Raw genomic sequence first — 25,121 nt, 5'->3', positions numbered from 1 at the left:
CTTTTATAGGACAATTGACAACAGAATAAAATTGGCATCACTGATGTCAATTCCTGTCAACGACGTCCCTACTTTGAACAGAATGACAACCATTGAACTTGACCGTCTAGTAACAACCGAACCTCAATCTCTGGCAAATGGCTCGTTAGGTCACCTACTCCATCTGATCTGTAAGCCTTTCACAGCCAACATTCCCCAAGCACACACACTTAGAATCAAACTCAGCAAAATTCTTCATCGTGACACATGGATCAACACTATATTCAGTCAAAACTCCCCAGACAACATTGTTCCATTGTATGATAGCCAAGCTGGACTTTGGAACTGGGCACTTCCAACGACACCTCCTCAGTCATCCGCCAATTCAAACAATACTCTTCCTCAGCCAGCTGTCAAGAAATTTACCCATGAAGAGATATTTTCATCATTCCTTAACACTCTTGGTACTGCGATGGCTGAATCAGAAGACAAGCTGATCACACTGTCTGCAACTCGCACATGGAGTGTCAGCAATTCCACTGTTGCAGTGTTTGGTAGCAATATCAAGTGCAAGCCTGATCTTATGCTATCCGATGATATCAAGCCCAAGTGGGGCAATATTCACGTATGTGCTGAGCTGACACATAGTCAGTACAAGCCTGCACAGCGGATTGTGAAGGCTGCAGATACCCAGGCATATCTACTACTCAGCAATCAGCCTTGGAGGCGTTTTGCACTCATTCTATCATTTACACACCAATATCATAAACTCAGGGTCTTGTTGTACGATCATGCCGGTGGCATTGTGACCCCTCACATCAAAATCCATCAAAATCCAAATGCATTTGCCCAGATTATTGCTGCTGTTGTCTTTGGCAGCCCAGAATGTATTGGATACGATAGTATGGTTGCCTTCTGGAAAAATGTCCCGCTCCCCCCACCCCTAGGTGCAGACATGCCTGGTTATCGGCCATTCAAGAACCTTCCTGCCCGAGCCACTCGGAGTATTACCTTTCCTGCCGAACCCGACAGCGAGTCTCTCGCTGCATTGCTTGAGGATCTCCAGGAGCTACCCCTTGATAATGAGGCCGGGTCAATACACTCTTCTTCTGATGCCCTCGAGCCAATACTCCCCGCTGATGATACCCTCGAGCTAATGTCCAATGACAATCTCGAGTCTCTCAAAGATCCGATAGAAGAGCCTCTTGTCCTCCCTCCTCCCCCTCCTGTCCCTTTTCCTACCTCATATCTTCCCCCTCAACCCCTTGCAGTCACTAGTGTTCCTTTGTTGGGCCTTGCATCTCAGCCTTTGCAGGGGGCTGATACTGCCTGTAGCTCTACACCTCATCCTTCCCATTTTCCCCACACCCCTCAATCGCCTGCAGAACCCTGTGGCCATATCCGTGTTAATACAAGATCTATACAATCCTGAAGATCCTCTTTACTACCAAGGGCCTTGTTGGTCGCGGGACTGTCTGTTATCTGGTCAGTTTGGACAAAGAAGAATACATCATTAAAGACCACTGGGTTCAGGGTGGTGAGGAGAAAGTTTTGAATGAGATTAACATGTTAAAAGCGATGAGCGGTGTCCCTGGTGTTCCCAAGCTAGTAGACTACTGGAAGGTCGAAAGGTCAGATGATGTCGTTGACCAGACATGGCATTATCGTCACACGGAAAACCCGAGTATCCGAGGGACCCATTGTACGCATGTTCACCTCATCATGAAGCCCTGCGCTTGCCCCCTTCATGCATTTCAAATGCTGAAGGAGTTTGTGAGAGTGATTAGGGACATTGTTATTGGTGAGGCTTTAGTTGATTCTACATGAGTTCTGTATTCATTCTCTTGTATTTTAGTCCAATGCATGGCAGTAGACCATGACATTTTGCATTGTGACTGTAGTCTTTACAATGCAATGATCATGGAGGGGCTCAATAATAGTAGGAGGCTGTTAATCGATTGGGAGTTTGCAGTCTTCATTACTTCAAACGACAAATATTCTATGGTGGCACAGTAAATATATCTTCCTTGAACACAAAATTTGGTTGACTGGTTTATTAGGGCACAATCCCTTTTATGTTGCGCACGCTTCTTGCCCAATTGGCATAATTGCAGACTAAGGCAACACAACAAGAAGCACGGAAATCCTCCTCCAAAACTTTGGTGTTGCCACCATCTTGCATCTCTCAAAGCTTTGGGGATGACCTTGAATCCCTTTTTTTATGTTTTCGCCTATTTCTGTATCAAGTACAGTGGCCCTAATTGCAAGGAGCCCCAGGAGTCCATAGCTGACTCGTTGCCAGATAGCTGGTCGAACATCAACCTGGATGTGTGCAAACTGAGGAAGGTCTATTTCTTTGCAGTTTCATTGGAGGAGGCCTGTCTCGCAAACCAATTCCACCCATACTTTGCAAAACTTATCCCCCTTGCGAAAGAGTGGCGGGCAATCTTGAAGGATAACATGGAGGCACGGTGTAGAGACTCGCACCTCTCAATGTCGGATATACAGCCTTCTTACCCATTTAATTCCCTACCTGTATCAGCTCACATCCGAAGGACCAGTCATTCGCGCTCTCGTGCGCGCGCCCTATGTACGCGCCTCACTCGCACATCGCACACGATCTCACGCTCTTCGCGTGCGCGCCCCTACCGTCCGTCCATCCATCCTTTGTCCTTGCTGATTTACTGGTGCGTTATTTTTATCTCTCTCATTGAATTAACAAACCTTCGGTCCGACCTCCACGCTTACATACAGAGAGCCTATTTAAACTTAGAATATATTTAGAGTTGATATGGTTACTCGGTTCGGGAGCGCGCTCGGAAGTGTGCCGCATAGCGTAATCTCCCTTCTTAAATAGAGAGAGGGTTCTTTGGGTTCTGGGACTTACTTTTCCCCTTATCTTGATATACTGCAAAGTGTATAGTTCTCCCCCCAATACTAGAAATCTGATTATACTCCTCCACTGATTGTCACCTGTGCTCTTGCTACTCTCTTAAAGACTCCTTCCTTCATCGCTCAAGCGCGCGTACCCTCCACATCTCTCGCTCACGCGCGCATCTGGCACGCGTTACTTTCTCATGTCTATCAGCGCCCGTCTAGTTGACAGAGTTTCCCTCCATTATATTAGTGAGGGACTTCTCTCAGTAGCTGTCCTTTGGGTCAAGTCATATTCTCGTATCCAGGTCTTGCTGTAGAGCCCCATCTGTTTTTAGTGTTTCACCTATAGTCAAGATTCCTCACCTTCAACGGGTCACTTTTGATAGCGTCATCGATCTGCCAGGACGTCATATCACCACCCTTGAGGATAATGAGGAGCGCTCATCCACCAATGAGAATCTCAAGAAATCTGCTGCAGAATTCACTAAACACTTGAAAAAGTGGCAAGCAGAAGGGGGCAGTATGGAGCCTGAGTCTGTGCCACAATTAGCCAAGTGGAAGAAGCACGAGGCAGCTGACAGTGGCTCTGCCAGCGAAGTGACTTGGGCGACGATGGACTCAGATGGCTCAGATCAAATTTATGCAGATTGACCATAAATTATCAATAGTTTGGTTGTAGCTGCGCGACTGTACTTTTCTTTCCAGTGTTTCCTTAGCATTTCCATCTATATCAATACTGATCTTTCTTTATGCGCACACGTGTTCTGGTTACACATTTTTTTGCACTCATCTTTCATCTCTTCATCCCACCATACCAAGGTGATACACCGTTACTCGCCTATATTTTCATTACTCTTCAAGTTCGCCTTGGATCAACCCGAGTTATTCCTTTGGAGAAATGGGCAGAAAAAAGCAATTACTCTCTGAGCCCAACCTTGAGAAGGCATAAGCATGATGTGGTATAAAAGACTGGTTCGGAGGCTGGCATGGGAGCACAGTGGGTTTTAGCTGTTGGGAGGTGGCTACTGCTACATGTACATTTCTACTATTCTTGCTCAGGGCTTGATAGCTCTGAGTCAATCTCACTGATGCACTCGCTTATCAGGCACACCCTGGGACATATTTTACCTCACTCTCCATCTTACTCATGGAGATTCTTCAAGACAAATCATCTTATGTCGCGCCAGGGAGAACCTGCCATTCCTTTCCAATGACCTCGAGGCATCATTGTATAAAATATTTGGTGAGTTTGGAATTGCTCATTAGCTATTGCTCAATCTGCTCGAACTTTTTGTAGCTGCTTCATGCCTCCTCATGTTGCTGCCAGCCCCAAGAATAAACGGGCCAAGCGCAAAGGTCTGGATGTGTCCAGGCCTCAACCCAAGAATCCCCAAGCAGCAGAACCCGTCAAGGCATCTGGCATGCCACTTGTGTCCCTCCGTCTAGATGCCACAAGCACTGATGAACCTGCTAGACGTTCTGGCCGTGCCAATGCGGGAACTGGAGGTAGGAATACTCAATTGGAGAAGATCGGCACATTGTTGGAGGCTCCATCTCGTGTACATCGACATAAGGGCTTTACATCCCTTGATTCCACCATTCCTGTTAACCCTCAAGCTCCAGAACCACCTCGTATCAAGGGCTGAGGCCGTTGTCCAAAGGTCTGACACATAGTTATATTTATTTATTTATCTAACTTGATCGTTCGCATCTAGGTCATGCCCCCACCATATAGTCTGTCGACTTCTACAAATGTTCCTAACACCTCACACGTAGACGTCAGTACTGCGGAACTCTTACAATCTCTCAATCCTTCATTCCGTCAACCTGGAGGAAGATTCGGGTTCGCTATGCAAGCACCTACTGTGCCTTCCAACCCAGATCTAAACAACTGATATACTGCCATTGGGAGGAAAGGCAATGTGAAGCAAGCTCACAAAAGTGTAACTGGCCCTAGTGCAGCTAATTCGGTTGCACCACCAACTACCTTTGTGGACCAGAACATCGACCCAGACTTATGGGGCATAAATGAGGTTGAACATCAATCATCTGAGGGAAGTGTCAGCTCTGATGACAATGAGGAGGAGGAGGGGGAGGAGGAGGATGAAGAGGAGGAGATGAGTCAGCCGCAGTTTGGCTGGGGGGGGGGGGGGTTGGTGGACATCGCACCAAACATCCAGGTAATGTGTTCGCAACTCTCCTGCATGTCTGAGGGAACCCACCAGGATCAGTGCCTTTTACCCTCGCCTTTCAAACAATCTTATTAATATAAATTACAGGATTTTCTGGGGAAGATTTGCCCCCTTCACAACCACGAGTCACTCGTCCTATTACACCGGAATTTGACTTTCAATATTCACGCAATGAAGATGACATGGTTGCTCAGACCAGTGTCTTACATGCAGCTAATCCCTCCATGTTGTCCGTACAGCGGTCCAGCAGTTCACAGGTATGATGAGTTCACTCACCTGTATCGTTCTGACAATTACTTGCCTAAGATTCCTTCAGATACCTCGCCTATACAGCCACAGCTACAGGGCATTCAGGTGAGGCGATGGAATTCATTCTTAGCAAGGCTCACTCTTTTTTTTTAACAGATCACGATATCACAGCCCAATAATGTATTGAAACGCCACCACAAGAAGAATGGCCAGCTGCATCTTCCTGATCCTGAAGCTCTTGAGTTGTTGCATCAAGTCGAGTCTGATGATGATCAGCCATCTAAGACTAAACGATCGAAGAAACCGAGTGATGGACCAAAGCCAACTCAACTAGCATGGTATGGTCTGTGATGGAAAAGCTTTCTCGAGGATGCTAAAGGAGAATGTTGTGTGCAACATGCCCTGGAGAATCCATTTCCGGCTTTAGTTGCTGATTTACCGTCGTCCATATGCGAGGTTCTCGTTTCAGTCTTAGTTGCATGGGACCAAGATGGTAAACAATTTGAAGCCAGTAAGCACTTCCTCCTTCATAAACTAATTCATTTTATGTTGTAATTCAGGGATCTGGCCACAGCAAAAATCTAACATGGCTCAACTGGTAAGTGTGATATTTACATTCACACTGATCTCGCTGATTTAGGATCTGCACTGCAGTTGTATGATGATCTCGCAACTTGGCGATCTGATTTGAAGAAATCTGCTGCAAGTCTTGCACCTCAATCATATTCACTCATTCCCCCGCCTTCGGTCTCCTTTCAAGAACGTGCAGAGTGGGTAGAACACGCTGCTGCAGCCTTACTTGAAGGATCACTCTTCTTACGCTTTGGATTAGATGAATATGTAAGTGATCTCACACTGACTAGCTCTATTCTCATGTAAATCTTTCTATGGGAAAACAAGGAATTTTGCTCATCCTGCACTTCGTGATGGTGTCATCGTCTTCTTTTACACAGGACCTTACCGAATCACACGCAGGCAACCAGACATATTCCGCAACCAATTGCCTGTGTCATGTCTGGCTTTGGTTAGTGCAGCGGTAGTGTTTTTTCCCTCCCCAACATTGTAGTGTATTGATTTAATTTTCTCTCTATAGTACAACTGCATCCTCGATGGTCTCACGAAGAATGGCAATGGAAAATATTACCCAAAGTTTACTGCGAGGAAATATGGCCCTATCTACTCCAAAATGGTCCAGATGCTTGACAACATCCTTCAGGATCTGTACCATGGCCCTAGGTTGTTGGCGCAGCTGCGGGAGTGGACTGAAGCTGGATGGTGAGAATGTTGCTTTTGTATAGACTGTTTGATACTAATTTTATCCATACAGGGCTGCAAGTTTGAGGGTTGATGGAGCTGTGGAGACTCGACACAACCACCTGCAGATCATTCTTGACTGAAGCTTTGTATCCATGTGTCTGTGTGCTTGCATCCAAGTATTTCTTTTTCCTACATTTGTTTACTGCATCCTGTCATTTCGCTTATCATTCTGTTATCAATATGTAATCTATTGTGCTACTGCAAGCTATCTAGTGGTGTTCATGTCTGAGTTTTGTGCACGAGGCAGTTACTGGCATGTCTGTGAGCTTCTGTGCAGAATGGCACCCAAATTTGAGCACAAGTTCTGTGCATGAGGCAGTCACTGGAGTGTCTGTGAGATTCTGTGCAGTGTGACACAGAACTGGTGTGTCTGTGAGTCACTGTCCAAAAGGGACCAAGCTGCCACCCTTGTGCGCTGTACAGTTCTGTACAGTTCTGTACAGCACATATTAGTTTACTGATGGATATGGATAATTTTCTAGCCAAATTCACAGCTACTCAGGCCTGGGCTATGCTCAGCAGCCCTTCACTTTCACAGTGATTTTACACTACATACTAATTACATTTTATACCTGCCCATCTGTTGCAATTGCCCATGTGTCCCTCGTCTCCTGTAGGTATCCAAATTGAGTACAGTACACTATCTCATAATGCATAATGTCGGGCTCAATTGTTATGCATTATGAGATTTATGCATTAGGACATATATCACACTTCGTGACTGTTTGTGATGTGGCATGACTCCGTGCAAATTGTGACACAGTTACAGTGCATCTACCTAATGAAAATAAGAATCTATCATAGTTTGTGTTCCATGAAGCAGCTCGTTGTATCGTAAGTGAGCCCTAAAAAGATGGATTTGCTTCACAATGTCACATTGCGGCATTGCAGGGTGTGCATCAACATATGCAAAAACTGTCAACCAGTCACTGAGGGTAAGGTGAAGGTCTGTCTCAAGGTTTTTGTTTATCCATGGATGGAATCTGGAACGAGGTAGAGTTTTACATTGTACCTAGTCACTAGAACACTAAAAATTACAATACCCGAACACGACCCTTGAAGACCCATCCAGCCAAAAGTACTATCTCATAATGTATAATGGTCACCCAGGTCTATGCATTATGCATTATGCAATATGCGGTCAATTAATTGGGAACCACGTCGGGACTCTAGAAAGTTGATGCATTATGAGATAGTGTACTGTAGATGAATACTCATCCTAATGACTCTGAACTGTCTAAGGTAGGGGTCGGGTGCATTCTGCTTTGTCAGTTACAATTATGTAAGTTATGAGTCTGAAGGAAATCGATGCCTGTCTACACTAGTGTACAGCCATCAGTGAACCGGTGAGGGTTGTAGAAGAGTATATATCACAATATATAGTACATAATTAGAAAAACTGTCATAATTCTGCTGTGGGGGATCAGATTGTCATTTTTGGCCTTATAGAGGAAAGGATAATTCATGATCTTCCTGCAGAGGTTCATCATGTGGAAAGTATCACAATGTCACTGAAACTCAAAGTTGCAGGGGAGGTGGAGCGGAAGTTGGTGCTCGGCCTAGATGAATCAAGGCTGCCGCATCCTGACCAATGCCGAAAAATTTCAAACTAAGAGCAAAGGCTCATATTTCCCATAGGATACGAGCACATTCACCAAGTGAGCAAGCCTAAAATTCTGCCCTGCTTTAGCTATTAAGAACCTGTTTTTCGTTAGGGTGATGATTGCATGCTGTATATCAATTGGGAATGCGTGTGAAAATGTCGTATCATTTTGCAACAGTCAGCATGTGCTTAGGAAGCGGGACAAAAACAACTGATACCATATTTCAAGCGCTCGTGCAATCAGATTTGTGTGAGTGATGGCTAGTGGTGGTGTGCTGCTCGCCACTGCGCTCCTAGAAGTCATGCCCATGCACTGAGACTAGCTGATTTCTCCGCAGTGACTTAACAAACAAAATGACAGCCCAGGGCCATGCCTCATTCAGACGCCTTACTTACCATTTAAGGGCCTTCCACTATGCTGTGTCATGCGCTATCTTGAAGCCATAGCTGTGCACAGACACTGAGTACTTACTGCATAGTAACTTAGTACAGAACTTCAAGGCCGTTTGACCAGGTGTGGCATGGAGGCCCTGCTTACCCTTCGAAAACTCTCTAATGTACTCTGTGGCATGTTATTTTAAAGTTATAGTCAGGCACAGACGCTGCATGATTATTGCACCGCAGCTCAGTAAAAAGTTTCACAATGGAGGATCATCCCTCCCTTAGACACCCTGTTTGTCACTCAAGGACATCGTGCTATGCTATACCATCCATCATTTTGAGGCCGCAGCTTTGTGCACACAGTGCATGCTTATTGTGCAGTAACTTAGTTGCAGATTTCCAGGCTGAGGGCATTGTCTCGGGTGGATGTCGTGATTACCATTCGAAGACCCTCCAACACACAGTGTCACGAGACCTTTTTAAGCAATAGCCCAGCACGGAGGCTGCTTAGTTGTTGCAAGGTAGCTTCGTAGAAAACTTCACGGCAGAGGGCTATCCGTCCCACAGACTCCATGTTTATGACTTGACAACCCTCTGATGTGGTGTGGCTTCTATCCGCGTAAGTGTGCTCTCTCTTATTACATGGAGATATGGTTATTGTGTGCATTGAGGATCTTCATGGCTTAGCTTCTCCATATAAACAGAGCGCTGTTGTCAGGCAATGTTGGGTACTTATACTGTCCTCTTCAAACCAGAAGGGAGCGCTACTTACTACCTCAAGGGCCATTGCAGGATCTTGAATTTGGCGTGACTGTCAGTTGCTTTCCCCTTGCAAATCCAGTCCTTATTGCACATCAGTTGGCACAGGGACTAGAAATGGTAGAAATCAACTTGATAGATCTATATTTCCTTGTTTTGCACTGTTGCAAACAAACGAGCAGTTCCAGGGACTGTAGCTTCCATTGACCTTCAGTACATTCAATTCATAAACATTGACAATAAATTGTGTGGTTAGGAGTTATAACTACAAAATAGGATGATACAAAGAAAGTAGATAGGTAGATCTAATGTTCAGAGGCGAACGGGCACGCGGGAGATGAGCTAGGAAGAGAAATATATATCTCAGTCTCGTTAGAAGGACTCGTAGTACAGATGTAGTACCTAGGAAGAGGAATATATCTATGGGTACGTTTAGCTCTTGTGTGATAACGAAGGGGGAACATAAGCTTACATCTCAGTCTCGTTAGAAGGACTGAGATGCTCAAACGAACGGTACGTGGTTTTAACGTAGTTAGCATAGTGATAGGAAATTTTTCGTAGCGTAGGAGTTTGACAGTTGGTATAATTGGGTTGATGACCGACGTCAATGACGTCAGTCGACTGCGCTCGCAATGTCTCACTGTGACGTTTCGGACGTCCCATGTCCGAACTTCGATCCATGCTCCAATACTCCCCCTCGAGCGCTGTCGAGGTGCATGAGATGACGTAGCTTCTGCAACCTAGGACGAGGTAAAGGCTTGGTGAAAGCATCAGCGATGTTGTCGTCTGTTGGGCAATAGGTGAGAGCGAACGTTCCATTCCTGACGTGAGTTCTGACGAAATGATAGCGAAGGTCGATGTGCTTGGTGCGCGAGTGGAATTTATTGTTGGAGGCGAGGGCTATAGCAGCCTGGTTGTCGCAGTATATCTGCGTTGGGAGAGTAGGGGGCTCGTATAGCTCGTCGAGGAGGATCTGTAGGTAGAGGATCTCTCGTCCGACAGTCGTCAACGCGATGTATTCGGCCTCAGCCGTTGACAATGCGATTATTGGCTGTTTTCGCGCGCTCCAGGCGACTGGCCCGCCATTGAGCAGGACAACATAGCCTGATGTGGAGTGACGGTGCGCCTGCGAGGCCCAATCTGCATCTACATAGGCTTCGAGCCCACTATCAGTCCCTCCAAGGGTTATACCATAGTCGCTAGTACCCTTTAGGTAGCGTAGTACCCGCTTCGTCGCTTCCCAATGAGCAGTTCCGGGATTCCGCATAAATTGCGAAAGTGTCGCTATGGAGAATGCTATGTCAGGGCGTGTACTTGTCGCCGCATACATCAGCGACCCGATGGCGCGCTGATAGGGAATGTCGCGCATAGCTTCGAGTTGAGCGTGAGTGGCTGGTGAGTGCGCATCAGATAAGTCTGCTCCAGGCTCCATTGGAGTTTGGGTGTTCTTGGCCTCCGTGAGGTAAAAACGCTGTAGGATTGTGTCAATGTAAGCGTGTTGAGATAGGGTGATTGTGCGTTCGGTACGATTACGCTCGACTTTAAGTCCGAGCAACCAATTGAGCTCGCCTAAATCTGAGATTTCGAAGTATTTTGTGAGCTCGCTCTTGAACTTCACGATGTGGCGGAGGTGCTTGGAGGTAACCGCCATATCGTCGACGGATATGGTAATGACAGTGTGTTCTTCGTCCGAATGTCGGTAGTATACCGCCTGATCAACCTGTGAGCGCTTGAACTCCATCTTCGTGAACACCCCTGCTAATTCCTCAGACCACTCATATCCTGCCTGCTTTAAACCTGGTAGACTCCTCAGCAACTTCAAGACCTTCTTCTCGTCACCTTCCCTCAGATATCCTGGTGGCGCATGCATATAAATGTCTTCCTTCAACTCCGCGTAGAGGTAAGTGCTCTTGATATCCACTTGATGTATCTCCCAATCGTTTTGCGCAGCCATCGTTAGGACAGTCCGTATGGTGGACATATTCGAGGTAGGGGCAAACGTATCGAAGTAGTCGATCCCGAACTTCTGTCGTTGACCGTTCGCGACCAATCGGGCTCGGAGTTTCAGCTTCTCACCATTGGGTCCTCGTTTTGTCGCCAAGACGTAATGACACGGTATGAGGTTTGCGCCTGCAGGTAAGTCAACGATCTCCCACGTGCCTAACTTCTCCAGTTGGCTGATTTCGTAATCAATCGCCTCTTGCCACTCTATCGCATCAGGCCCGTTTAAGGCCTGTTGGTAGGTGACCTCTGGCTCCACTGCAGCGAAGGCGTATTGACTGGTGAGTACTTCATTGTCTATGAAGTCTGACTCTGCAGGTTCAAATACCTGCTCTGCTGCTAGTGTGGCGCGCTCCCCCTGTTGCAATGAGGCATAGTATCCAGGGGGGGGTCTTGCTCTGGTCTCGCGAGCTGCTGGCACTGGAGTTGTGACGGGTGGTGTTGGCATTGGCAGCTGGGCATTGTGTGGTGTTGGCATTGGCGAGGCGCTAAGTGGTGTTGGCATTGGCGGCTGGGCGCTACTAGGTGTGTTGGTGGACTCCCCCTCGCCCAGCGCTACATCGACAACCGCTGAGGGGACGAAGGTAAGGTTCCTTTCGACTGACACACGCCTCTTCGCTGACCAAAACACCCTGTACCCTTTGCTCTCAGCATCTATGCCCACGAACACTGCCTCTTCAGCACGCGCTTCAAGCTTACCAGCGTGCTCAACGTGAACAAGCACTGGGCACCCGAATTCCCGCGCCCTCGAAAGATCGGGAGGCTCCCCATTTACCAAACCATAGGGTGTCTGACCTGGGATAGACCTGGATGGGAGACGGTTCTTCAACCAGACCGCATAACTGATTGCTTCTGCCCACAGAAACTTGGGCAAGTCCTGCGCGATCAGCATAGCGCGAGCGTGCTCCACTAATGTCCGGTTTAGCCTTTCAGCGACTCCATTCTGTTGGGGGGAGTTGTGGACTGTCAGCTCCCGACTAATCCCACGACTTTTGAGGTGCGCGTCAAAATCTGCAGAGAGGTACTCTCCCCCTCTGTCAGACCGAAGGGTTTTGATTCGGCGACTATGCTTATTGGTGAGTCGCGCTTCGTATGCCTTGAATGCTTCTAATGCTTTGCTTTTGTGCTTTAGAAAAGTCACCTGGGTCTCGCAGGAAAAATCGTCGGTAAACGATATGTAATAGGCCGAACCTCCCATACTCGTGGTCTGCGCAGGACCCCAAAGGTCTGTGTGGATGACCTCGCCGTAAGTCGTCGCCCTCCTTGTTGCCTCTTTTGGGAAAGGCTGATGCGCTGACTTCGCCTTTACACAGGCATCGCAGAATTCGTCCTTCGAAGACGAATCAAGGTCGAGCCCTTTTACGAGTCCGCTGGTGATAGCATGCTTCACGGCGGGTTGGGCGATGTGGCCAAGGATTTTGTGGAGGGCGTGTACGGTGAGTTTGGACTTCGCCAGGTTGGCATACTGCTGCTGACGCTTCGCATCCACCACGTATAAGCCTTCAAGCTGGGGAATCTCTGCTATAAGAGTGGCATTGGGGGCAGGTGAGTATATCTTGCAAAGCTTCCCTTCGAAGTGCACAGCTAATCCTGCCGCAGTTATGCGATTCGTGGCGATCAACGTGAACGCCATGCGTGGGGCATGAAGAGCGTTCTTTAACGTGATGGTAGTGCGCTTGTCCCCCAGTGGTAAGTCGATGCTCACATCTCCCTTCCCGATGGCACTGATTTTGGAACCATCCGCAGTATGGATGTCTTGCGGGGGGATAGGGACATAATTGCTGAACTTCGCCCGGTCAGGGCAGAAGTGGGAAGTCGCACCGGAATCCATGATCGCGCCACGTCGTTCTGGAGGTACGTTTAAGCCTTCTGCGATGCTCGCAAGATCTGACGTTGCCGCGAAGGCATAGTTATCACTCCTCTGGTCCTTATCCGTCGCTGCGTTGGCGCCTTGTTTTTGCACTCGCGCTCCCCTCCTTCCCCTTTGAGCGGGGCCTTGACCCTCTTTGCCGCCACCTGGGCGCCAGCAGTCACTTTTATAGTGTCCTTTTCGCTCACAGTTGAAGCATGTAGCTTCGGGGTTGGACTGGGATGAACTCGCCGTTCGTCCCCTGTTCTGGGTGGTTTTTGCTGAGAGGGCAGAATTGGCGCCCTTCTTCGCGGGGCGTCTTTCGGTAAGCAACCTGTGCTCGTACTCTTCCGATATAACATTAATGAGCTCGTAGGGACTAAGTGGTGTCGACGTGATCTTCGCAGCGGCGTTGATCGAGGAGAGGAGTGGGCGATAAGATTCTGGCAGGGATGCTAGGATGATGGCAAAGAAATCTCTGTCCTCTATGGCAGCTCCCATGCCTGCCAGGGATTCGCGGAGGCGGAGCATTTCGCTAAAATGGGCCTTCACATCATCGCTTTCCTCGCATCTCGTTTCCTGCAGGCGACGGCGCAAGTCTATTTGGACGAGCTCTGTTTTACCTTCGTGAATATCGCATATCTCGGCCCAGATCTTTGAGGCAAGCTCGAGCTTCTGGACACGGAGCAGCATCCTGTCGGTAATGGTACTAAATATTTGTTGTTTAACCAGCGAGTCTTTCTGATAGAAGCTGTCTAGCTTTTCGTCCAATGCATCGATCTCGTCCTGCGTAGCCGCGGTACCATCTGATTTAGTGGCTAGCCTGGTCTTCGCGTTGATCGCATAAGGAACCGGCTTCGTTGCACGACCGTCTGCATATCGCATCAAGCCTCGGGCACCAATCGCCGTCAATGTTCTCTCCTTGTAGGTTATCCAATTCGTGCCATCTTCGGCAAGTTTGGGGACGTTGAATAGAGCGGAATTTGTGCTGGGAAGTGCGGTATCCATTTTGGCCGGGTCAGGGCTCATAACCTCTAATGTTCAGAGGCGAACGGGCACGCGGGAGATGAGCTAGGAAGAGGAATATATATCTCAGTCTCGTTAGAAGGACTCGTAGTACAGATGTAGTACCTAGGAAGAGGAATATATCTATGGGTACGTTTAGCTCTTGTGTGATAACGAAGGGGGAACATAAGCTTACATCTCAGTCTCGTTAGAAGGACTGAGATGCTCAAACGAACGGTACGTGGTTTTAACGTAGTTAGCATAGTGATAGGAAATTTTTCGTAGCGTAGGAGTTTGACAGTTGGTATAATTGGGTTGATGACCGACGTCAATGACGTCAGTCGACTGCGCTCGCAATGTCTCACTGTGACGTTTCGGACGTCCCATGTCCGAACTTCGATCCATGCTCCAATAGTAGATTCCTAGTCAGAATCAAAAGCAGCATCATCTAGCTGTGCCCGCTGCCTAGCAAGCATGTTCACAGACAGGTTGGCCTTTGCCACACTGCTAAGTTCTTCGCGATGATTTCTTCCAAAAACTTTTCTAAAAGCCCGGGCCAGCCTGTCAGTTGTGGTTCATTCAGGACATAGGGTACTGTACCTTGTCCACCACTCCAGGAGTTGCTTGACCCTGTGCTGTGATTCTCAACCTGGAGCCCTTTCAAAGAAGTCCACCACTGCCTTCCAGAATTGGACGTAGTCAAAGTCACCATCCACCGACTGCCATGAGGTGATGGAAGAAAGCGCGAATCGCACCTGCCGGTGCAGACATTAACTGGTTAATTGTGAGGAGCTTTAGCAAGATGACTTACTTGGCAAGTGATGTAGGCAATTGAGCGAGGAGTAACCTTGTCCATCTGGATAATCTGGGCGACGTGCTTCTTGACTTTGATTGCTGAGAACACTCTCTTAGTGTGTCAGTTGTTCTCGATGACATCCGCACCATCACCATCGCCCTCTACATCCTTTGCTGAGGGAGACGTGAACACAGCCTTGTATGCCTGCTAGCATGGTAAGGCAGTGACCGGGGAGTTTGGGTGCAACGAACCTGTACCAGAATTTTGCCCTTGAAAATACCTTCCTCCAGATTGTCGGGGTTGGCAATATACTTTTCATACACAAAGGCTGGAAAGGAAAGGTCGGTCACAGTATAACCCTCTGAACGATCTCGAATCCCCACCTTTACCCTGGTAAAGAGTCAGAGTTGTGCAGTGTCGTGTGCCAGCCACTTAACTTACATGGGGTTGCTCCAGTCAAGTTCGGTAGGGCATAGTAGCCTTCCGCACGCTGTAGAAACAACAATACTGAGAGGAAACAAAACAAAGATTGCTCCTAACTGATATATTTGTGTTGTGGTCTTTGCACTGCCTATTCTGCTATACTTGCCTGACAAGTGCGTTCGACCCAGGGGTCTGCGGTCTGGGAATAGTCTTGGGGGTAAGTGAGTGATGTGGGGTCAATAGTCCGAGCGCGGGAAACAATGTCCAAAGGTATAATTACGATGTCCGACGCAAAAGCGTCGGGTCCGATGTTTTCGGGGTTTCGGGATATCGGGTTCGGGTTCGGGATGTTGGAAACTAATAGTAACGCTATAGCGAGCGTCGGAAGAGCGAGCGGTGTGCGCGATAATAACAATGACTGATATGGATAATGAAAGAGCGATGATATTCGCAATATCAACTAAGAACTACGAAATATCGGGTTTGACCACTAAGCGTCGGGGAACTGCTCCCCTCTACTTGGATAATGAATAATGCTCGAGGTCAGTCCAATATATATGTAAGTACGTAGAAATGCGGAACCCATAGGCGAAAGTAGCGGCGGAGTATTTTGGATCCGAAGTACATGTAAATAAACATGAGGCGCTGCGGACTATGGGAAAACATGTAATAGCGCTGGCTACGACGTGAGTAATGTGCGAAATAATGAACTACACACCTAGTGGGGCTAGCAAGACAGGACGGGACACGGATAGGACAAGTGCGCGGGAAAACATCGGGTCCGATGCGGCCTAAACGTCGGTTTGGCGGGTTAGCGTCGGATTGTACTGTGAAATAGCTCGATACGAGCCCAGCGCCAGCTCGTGTCCTACAACGCGTCATTGACAAATCCACGACAGTGTTTGTCGTCAGGCTCAACTGAGGGATTTGGCCTCAGTTCCAAGTTGACCCAGTGTGAAACTAGCGTTTTGAGTTTTGCCATTGTAGAAACAACAATACTGAGAGGAACAAACGATGCTCCTAACTGTATCTATAAATGTTGTAAGGTCGCACGTTGCCTAGTCTGCTATACTTGAGATGTTCGACCCTAAAGGGGAAGCGAGTGCAGCAAGGATCTGGTAGTAGGCACTGAAGGCATTACTGGTCGGCCAATGCGAAGCGCGAGAGAGCACGCAGGTGCATACAAGGCGCGGGAAAGTGAAGGTGCGCGTGAGGCGCAGGAAGCGCACGCGTGCGCGTGAGCAGACACAATAGAGAGTAAGAGTGAGTTTGCTTAAGTGATGATAGATGAAAAACAAGAGATGTAAGTGCGAGGTGCCGAGGAATAGATTGCAACTATATTCTACTAGGTAGTAGGTGGGTGGTGGGAGGTAAAGTAAAGTGGAAAGTCCATAATAGTATGTAATGCTGGCGCTTATATGGCGCCTAAGTGCTGTCATGCGGAGCCGATGAAGGTACAACAATTCAGAGAGTGAGTCTGAACAATGTTGGGTCTTGCTAGGGATCCGCACGGGTATACCCTGGGGTGTCGGGGACCTGACCCGCACCCGCACCCCGAGGTATACCCGGACCCGCACGAAGGGTGCGGGTTTTTGGGGGGTATGGCCAGCTCGTACCCTCACCCGCACCCGTGCAGGGTTTACCCGTGGGTAGTACATATAAATATCAAGTTAGAAATATGAAAAAAATGATTGTAAAATAGAACTTACTAAGACATTGCGAACGGTGGGCAACGACTTCGATCAGTATGGCTTGAGCTCGATGGAGGATCGACACGCTATGAACAATAGACAATGACTTCAATCAGTATGGCTCGAGCTCGAACGAGGACGACACACTCACGTTCTATGAACATTGGGCTACGACTTGGATCAGAATGGCTCTTGCTTGAACGAGGATCGGCGCACTCACATACTGCGAACGTTGGGCTACGACTTGGATCAGCATAGCTCTTGCTCGAACGAGGATCGGCGCACTCACATCCTGCGAACGTTGGGTGACGACTTGGATCAGCATGGCTCTTGCTCGAACAAAGATCGGCATGCTCACATCCTGTGAACATTGGGCGACAACTTGGATCAGCATGGCTCTTGCTCGAACGAGGATCGGCGCACTCACATCCTGCAAACGTTGTGCTACGACTTGGATCAGCACGGCTCTTGCTCGAATGAAGATCGGCATGCTCACATCCTGCGAACATTGGGCGACGACTTGGATCAGCATGGCTCTTGCTCGAACGAGGATCAGCGCACTCACATACTGCAAACGGTGGGCGACGACTTGGGTCAGCATGGCTCGAGCTTGAAGGCAGGCGTTGTGTTGAAGAAGATGGAGGGGTATAGCACGCTATAGTAGGTAGTGTAAGCATTAGCAATAGGACAAGTGTAGTAAGTACCGCTATAGTTCTCGATTATGTAATGTACCGGTCAAACCCGAGCGCGGGTGTGGGGTGTGGGTCCGGGTACTCAAAGTGCGGACCCCCACCCGTACCCCAGTAGTACCCATACCCGTGACCCGCACGGGTTACCCATACCCGTGCATATGCCTAGGTCTTGCAGAACCTAGCTGCTATTCGACCCTAAAGGGTTTCTGGACCAGGCTCAAGGCTCAGAGAAGAGGAAATATGATAGAAAACTACTGAAGACTCTGACTCCTACTGGTAACTGGTGAAAAGATAACTTGCTTATGTAAGCTACAAAAGTGCCAACATAAGGTAAGGTAAAAACAGTCTCTACAAGCCCAGCCAGAAATGAATCCCTACACCGAATCGCTACCGAGTAAGGTATGTAGAGATATATGTATGTAAGTAAGGGTCCATGATAAAAATAGAGGTAGAACAATATGCAAATAAGAGAAATGGAGATATACACACTAGAGAGCTTGGTGGACAGTGGATGGATGCTCCCAGATGGCCGGCGCTATAGGGCGCTCAAGCGCAGGAAAGTGCGCGTGCGTATACATCATAAAGTGCGGGAAGTCGTGCACACATGTTGTGTGTTGCGCGGGAAAGCTGCGCCTCATATAGGAATAGCTGTGGATAGCACACAGAGTGACGCTACAAGTTCATGCTGTGTACTCCCTAGTGAATACTGCCATATCACACCATGAGAGGCATGAGTCTCTACACCGTATCATCTCCCCGAGCACTGTCGGCCTCCTGCCTAAGCTAAAAGAAGGTTCAGTCAGTCGTTTACTCAGATGGTAGAGCGGCATACCGTTTTTATCAAGCAGGCATAGTCGTCATAATCCATTTCTGTCGCCTTTTTCACGAGCCAAGGCAAGGCTCCCACTAGGGCACCGTACCTCACCTGTAGTCAGTTCTGACTGCATAAAGAAACTGATGAGTGAGCTCACCGTGAAAAGCCAGGGGTGAAGGAACTCAGGCTCACTCCAGAGTAGCATCCTCGTCACCATCGTCCTCGTACCTTCTGTCGTTTTCAGCCACCAAATCTTCTATACTGTCGAACAGAGTGACGATGCACCTGATGGCTCTTCCTTGAGCTAAGTAATAGTTAGTGTGCCTGCTGGACGGTGAGTAAAGTGGTCTCAATGTGTGCGGTCATGAGCCATGCCTTTCTTTCACTGTGCGTCCTGACTCCAGAATCTCTACCTTTCCCTCCAGTTCAGCAATTTTCCATCTCTGCCGAGCCTGCAGAGATGCTGACTCTGCGTATGCTCGTTGTGTTTCTAGGGCCTCGTGGTCATGGTTGCTATGTTTGTGGTCGCTTGGCTGGCTACCGTGACCAATGTCGGTGGGTACTACTAAGCCTGAGGTACTGCTTTCAGCCATGGAGGGGAGGGTACCGCTAGATGTGCTACAAGAGAAGACGAGGAGTGACTCAGAGGTGCAGTGAAGGGGGATGGAAAGAAATAAACTCAACTAATGCCTGCTTTATACGTTGTAACACTCGGACTGGCGTTGGTCGCGTATCCTTCCTAAATCGTATGCGCCTCACACTTATATTCCCCGACACTCCTTTTACCTTCCGAGAGTTCCGCGCACTCGTCCGAGTAGTCCGAAGGTTGTCCGTCCCCTTCCGAGGTCTGTATACACGTCCAACCCTCCATACTATGTCCTTTCCGTGTCTGTTTGACTTCGCTGGTGCATTTTTACATTGGTTTATCTGTTATTGATCATGTCTTAGGGGCACATACATCGAAAAGCTTGATTAATACGTATAGCTACACACCTCATGTGCTATTACATGCATATCTCTGTAGCGGCTCGCCTTGAGTCTTATTACATTTCAGATAGCTTATCTCGCTACTAGTTTTGCCTACGCAGATTCCAGACTTTCATGCTGTAGGATATAATCTGACTCGCCAGATACTCGCACTGCACTTCACTTTCCTGGCTACGAGTCATAGTTTGTAGAGTCACTTCGGATAGTCGTACTTCACGCAATCGATCTTTTTGTTCATTCGGAACGATTGTCTGGCCTGACCGCTGCCATTTCGTGTCTTGATATCTCTAGCTCTTCCGATAGACTTTGCCTAGTCGTACCTTGGTACATCTATTAAGTCTTATACTTCAACATATCTCGACACACTTCGGCACATCCGTTGTATTTCTCTCTCGGAACTTTCGCTGTTCATTGGACGTCTATCAGACACTTCGTACTGCCTCGGACCTTCTTTTCTTGACTTCGGACCACCTTCGCTCGCATCGGACAAGTACTTCGGTACTTTGGACGCATCTTCGGAACTCGAGACACACTTTGGGTAACTCTTCCTGTTCTTACCTTCGATCTTAACAAGATATCCCTTGCATTTATATCAAGAGATAATTCTATAGGCAGTCTCTTTGGGACGAGCATTACACTCGCACATTGAGTTCTAAGGTAATACATTTGTAGCGCCTACAACGAATCAACTCTTTACAACGTAGTCATTCCTGCTATGACCATTTAAGCAAGTCAGCAGAAATGCCAACGGTACCCATCCAAGGTGTGAACTAGGCTTCAGGTGCTTGCGTCTGTCAGTGAGTTGCTTAATATGGACTAGAATGTGACACACCTTCTATCATAGTGATTCAGCTCCGACTCTCTCGTAACTCACACCTGGCATCCAATTTTTCTGAGTCTTGGCCATGGCTGAGTGGAGACTTGCATTATGATGCTACTGCTCCATTAAAGGCTTCACAACGTCTGAATTAAAAAAAAAAAAACCATAGTCAATGGCGGTACAGTTATAAGTAATGAGTCATAAGCTACTGTAAAGACTCAGAAGCCCTGCCGCTCTATGAGTGAAGATGAGTCGGATTTGCAACTGACGCCACCCACTGTCATATCCCGCGTTCCGGACCCGGACCTATCACACTCATCATTTCCGGATTTCCGGATCCGGCCGACTTCTATGTATCGTCCGGATCCGACCCGCGTCTAACTTCCGCGCCTTATCCCTTTGGTATTTCCCTTATCAGTTAGTACGCTTTATTTTCCGTTCCTCATTCATCTCCGTCTTCATTTTACTAAGTTCCGATAGACTAGTGATAGTCGTACCATATGTTTTCTTCATAGCTTTACATAGCTTCGCACTGCACTTACTATTCTCCGTTATGTCCTCAGTAGTATATAAACCCCTGTACAATCTCTGTAGTTTCCTCAGTTCGAATATCATATTAGACTCTGCTCATTCTCTCCTCCGTCCGACTTGAGTTTCTCTCTCGTCGACCTCCGCTCGTCTTAGGATCGACTCCTATAGACTTGACACCTCCGCCTCTACCTCTGGTAGTCCTCCGCTGTTTCCTTTCTAGTTCGGACTTCGTCCGGATTAGTCTTATCTCTTGTTTCCGAACGTCCGCCGGAATTCCCGCGCATCGGACATCGGACTCCGGACATCGCCCGACGCCCTCTGGACATCGTCCGGTAACCTTCGGACATTGTTCAACAACCCTCGGAAGTTAGGGGCACGTACTCGGGTAAGGGGCGCAGCGCACGAGCTGAAGCCAAGCCCTTCGGATCCGACCCTTGAGCACGTTCTTAACACCCACAGCAGACACAAGTTGAAGGTCTGTAACGAGCAATTGAAAAGTTGGAGGGGGTGGTCACTACCCTGAGATGCTGTAGATAGTGTGCATCTAGTAAGAAGATTGTCTGGATGCGTGGAAGTAGCCTACCAGTAGTAATGGCGTGGCTGAAAGCGCACTGGCAAGACAACTTTTTGATGAATTTATTACAATCGTCCAACTTGAAGTCGCTCACGCAGCTGTATCCATCATGAGCCCACCATTAAGGCAACCATCTGCCTTCTGACAGTGTGACTACAGAAACCTACCATAGGTGTTTAGCCAATCTGTGAAGCATGCTTGAAAAACGTTGGAACCCACCGGATGAAAGTTGGTGACCAAACCTCTGAACACCCCAAAGTTGAAAATGAGAATTTAGGCAGTAAGAAAGAGTGACAGTTGATAGAAGTATTAGGATAGCTGCAGCCCTATGGTTTGGTATCATGCATACTATGCATACAAAGGTTGCTTAACAGTAGCATTCAACTGGTCCATTTTGTGTAGCATCAGATTTAATTTATCAATTACTTCCCACGGGTGGCAGGGGACTCATCATGATTCATGACTGACTCAGATCTCTGTCAAAATCAAAATATGCACCGTGACCCCTATGCACAAGTGCTCTATTACACAAAAATGGTAGAGAAGTACTGTAACTTTGCAAAGAGACCTTTAGAAAAGTTTATGTGTCCAGTGCTCGTTAGTTTTTGAGAATTTAAAAGGAGAGTAGGTCATCAAACTTGTCTTCCTCCTCACAGCCATCGTCGCTTCCGAGTCCCTCACCTTCACACTCCAGTTCATCTCCACTAAGCTCCTCATCTGTCTCATCCTCAGTCTCATCCTCAGTTTCCTCGTCATCGTTACTATATCCCTCATGGCCCTCGCCATGGCCATCCTCACAATCGCTACCGCCTACCACGCCTGCCCCATTGCCTAGAAACTCAGTGCCAAGGGAGTCCCTAGCCATCCTGCGTAGCATTGCCGGGTGCCCTACACCGAGGTGAGTATACCTCATAAACATATCTCTGTCCACAAAGCTGGTCTAGAGGTTAAGGAGCGCCATTGCAAGAACTAACAGCTTTACTCACATCCCAACATAGTAAGCCTCCCAATCATCCAGCTCTTCTTCAGGGTGTGCCAGGGACACTCCACCTCGAAGTGAACTAATGCTATGGCCCATATTAAAGGCTGGAATCAGATGCACTCCTCGAATCACCTGCGCTGGATCAAGAAACCCAAATGCATCCGTGTCAGACTCCTCAACAAAGGCAACTTTCGGTAGGTGGGCATGCTCCATGCCAGACTTATGACTCCTCACCAGCGCCAGCCACCTAACCCAGAGAATGTCCAGGTGATGCTTCACAGGTTTGCCCCCATCGTTGATCCAGGTTTCCATATGATAGATAGCCAGTGCACGGGCATACCAATATGGGTGGTCGGGCTTCATCTCGCTGGAAAGTACCATGAGGTCAGCGTGTGTTCTAGGGTTGATTGTATCATACTCTCGCCTCATATCACAGGCGGTGTAATGCACCTGCATGGTCTGGACGGAGTATATGGTGTCATTAGGGATAATGACTGAGTGCCTCTCCTCACCCGTGAACACGTGGTCACAGTAGCTGACGTTCAGCTTGTGCAGGCGGTAAAGAATGTGGTCCTTCAATTTCGGTATAAACCTCTGACAACCGCTATGAGTAAGGCTTTTTATAAATGTAATGCGACTTACTTTGAGGGCCGGATCACCTTCATGAATCTGAAGAAACTTGAATAGAGCAATTGGATGGTTTTGACCGGCCGCAATGTGGTGACCCTTTCCAGAGAGAGGCATGTCTGAGTCAGCCAGTGATTGACCAATAGAGGGCAATGAGCCCTGTGCTTCTGCCACCCTCTGCAGCACATGGCGCCTGCGCTCATGTTTGGCCAACTGCACAGGAGTGTCCAGTTTGCTGGTCAGTGGATAGAATGCCTTGAGAGCTCGGTGCACAAGCTCTCCCTGCACGTGTACTTTAGCTTTGGAGGAATGGAACTCAACTGATACTTACAATTTGGGTAGTAAAGGAGTCGGTGGTCCCAAAAAACCTGATGGTTCTCACATAGTCTCCCATGGCATGAAACTTGTAAGTATTCAAGTTGAATTTCTTCACTCTGGCCCTGCTCGATTCTGGAGAAGGATTGTGAGCTTCAGAGCGCTGAGCAGACCTTTTTTGACGAGCTGCTTTCTCCTTCAGCAACTCTGCAGTAGTGAAGGCAGCACAGGTGTGCTCCCGAAACCTCCGCAACTTCTGGGAGAGTTTCTTGAATGTATCTTCAAAAAAAAGGAGGGTAGAATCTGAGTGGATCCTAAGCTTTGCGAGTGCGTGCCATTGCGCAGATCTATATAGCAGAGACCGCACCACCAGGTCATGGTTCGGGGGGAACAGCCCTTCAAAAACTGGAATGGTGCACTGGGGGATGCCTCAGCTCCGTGTAAAACTACGTGGAACAAACTCACCTGTAAAATGTCCTCAAAGTCGCGAGCCACTAACCTTTTCATCTCAGAGGTGTTGTTGGAAAATTTGCGGATTACCCCATTACCAAATGTTGGGACTTGACGAAATCTAGGACAAGATACAGAAGTTAATGTGAATAGTTGGCAGCAACGCTCTGTATGGACTCCACCCACCTGACATCTAGGGTTGCCACCAAATGAGTACCCCCTGGAATGGTGTAGAGAAGCCTCACGAGGTGGGTAAGTAGAGCCTTCCACGTGCCCAACTTGCACTCGTGCATGATATCGACGACTAGCATACAGAATGGATCAAGGCCAAGCAGTCCAAGCTTCTTGACAAACTGGTTCTGCCGACACTGCAGGATAATCCGCAGAATATGTGAATATTCGAGGATATACCCTCCACATCATTCCATCAGCACATTTCAAAGCAAAACCATGTCTGTATGCATAAATAAATTCGTCGTCCAGTAAAATCTCCCAGCAGGCATGGAACAATTCCCTGCGACAGTGAGTGTGAAGGGAGGCCAAGCCTGTCTTTGATATGCAAGGCAAGCTGCTCAGAAGGTCTTTGATGCTATCAGGAAGCTAATGAGTGCAGCAAATGTCACCAACAGTCAAGAAATGTGCAATCCAAATGGGCTCACCAAAGGAATCCTATGAGATGGCAGGATTCTGATGTTGGCGACAAACGTATGTACTTCGTCAAATTTCCAAAGTAGGCATAAAGTGGCCAAGCCTTTGCGGTTCCAAAATTTGCAAGGTGAGTGGCGTCAGAGAAGAACATTAGGCCTGCAATCACCCGCTCCAAAGAGCACCCAGGCTCCTTTTGCAACTTGTGGAGGTCGTCCTGAGCTTCCAACCAGGCATCTGAGGTATAGAGCTCATCATATATCCTCTCCTGACGGCCATCCAGGGGGTCCTTCCACAGACGCTTGAAAGGAAAAAGATGAAACACCCCTGCTTGAGCATCTGCAAATGCTGCACATATAACTTCAATGAGAGGGCGGTAATGAAACTCAGGGATCGTATAAGACGTATGGCTAGCCTCTTTTTCCTTGGTTGGAATGTTGATGCTGACATCGGTCTCCACCCAGTCATCAGGAAAGGTGATTCCCTTCCCACCCTCATCCATATCCAGTTTTCGCAAACTCTGCCTCACAGAGAACCCCTGAAGGTGCTTGCTGTCAAAACC

General features: G+C 48.1%; 3 protein-coding genes across 3 annotated transcripts; 2 read left to right on the top strand and 1 right to left on the bottom strand.

The window, feature by feature from the left end:
- Nucleotides 1–43: 43 nt before the first annotated feature.
- On the top strand, nucleotides 44–3,507 carry HD556DRAFT_1441626 (uncharacterized protein; the record flags this gene model as incomplete). Its single annotated transcript, XM_041306331.1, has 6 exons — nucleotides 44–604; nucleotides 632–1,384; nucleotides 1,432–1,780; nucleotides 1,835–1,991; nucleotides 2,040–2,666; nucleotides 3,243–3,507. 6 exons carry the CDS (start codon nucleotides 44–46, stop codon nucleotides 3,505–3,507), a joined length of 2,712 nt encoding a protein of 903 aa, XP_041161835.1.
- Nucleotides 3,508–4,160: 653 nt separating this feature from the next.
- Nucleotides 4,161–6,694, top strand: HD556DRAFT_1307060 (uncharacterized protein; the record flags this gene model as incomplete). The annotated part of the gene is made up of 11 exons (XM_041299994.1): nucleotides 4,161–4,415; nucleotides 4,572–4,699; nucleotides 4,769–4,977; nucleotides 5,136–5,305; nucleotides 5,382–5,402; nucleotides 5,454–5,640; nucleotides 5,767–5,808; nucleotides 5,858–5,895; nucleotides 5,952–6,137; nucleotides 6,391–6,572; nucleotides 6,625–6,694. 11 exons carry the CDS (start codon nucleotides 4,161–4,163, stop codon nucleotides 6,692–6,694), a joined length of 1,488 nt encoding a protein of 495 aa, XP_041161834.1.
- An 8,162-nt stretch (nucleotides 6,695–14,856) lies between these two features.
- On the bottom strand, nucleotides 14,857–15,493 carry HD556DRAFT_1234513 (uncharacterized protein; the record flags this gene model as incomplete). Its single annotated transcript, XM_041297666.1, has 5 exons — nucleotides 14,857–14,967; nucleotides 15,024–15,119; nucleotides 15,147–15,212; nucleotides 15,260–15,398; nucleotides 15,450–15,493. Coding segments are annotated over 5 exons (456 nt in total), but the record flags the coding sequence as incomplete, so codon positions are not given.
- Between the last annotated feature and the right edge of the window lie 9,628 nt (nucleotides 15,494–25,121).

The sequence above is a fragment of the Suillus plorans genome (genome assembly GCF_016647745.1).
Source record: "Suillus plorans strain S12 chromosome Unknown HD556scaffold_19, whole genome shotgun sequence".
Taxonomy (NCBI): Eukaryota; Fungi; Basidiomycota; class Agaricomycetes; order Boletales; family Suillaceae; genus Suillus; species Suillus plorans.
The sequence above is the reverse complement of the archived record's forward strand: the minus strand, read 5'-3'. Positions and strand labels throughout refer to the sequence as shown.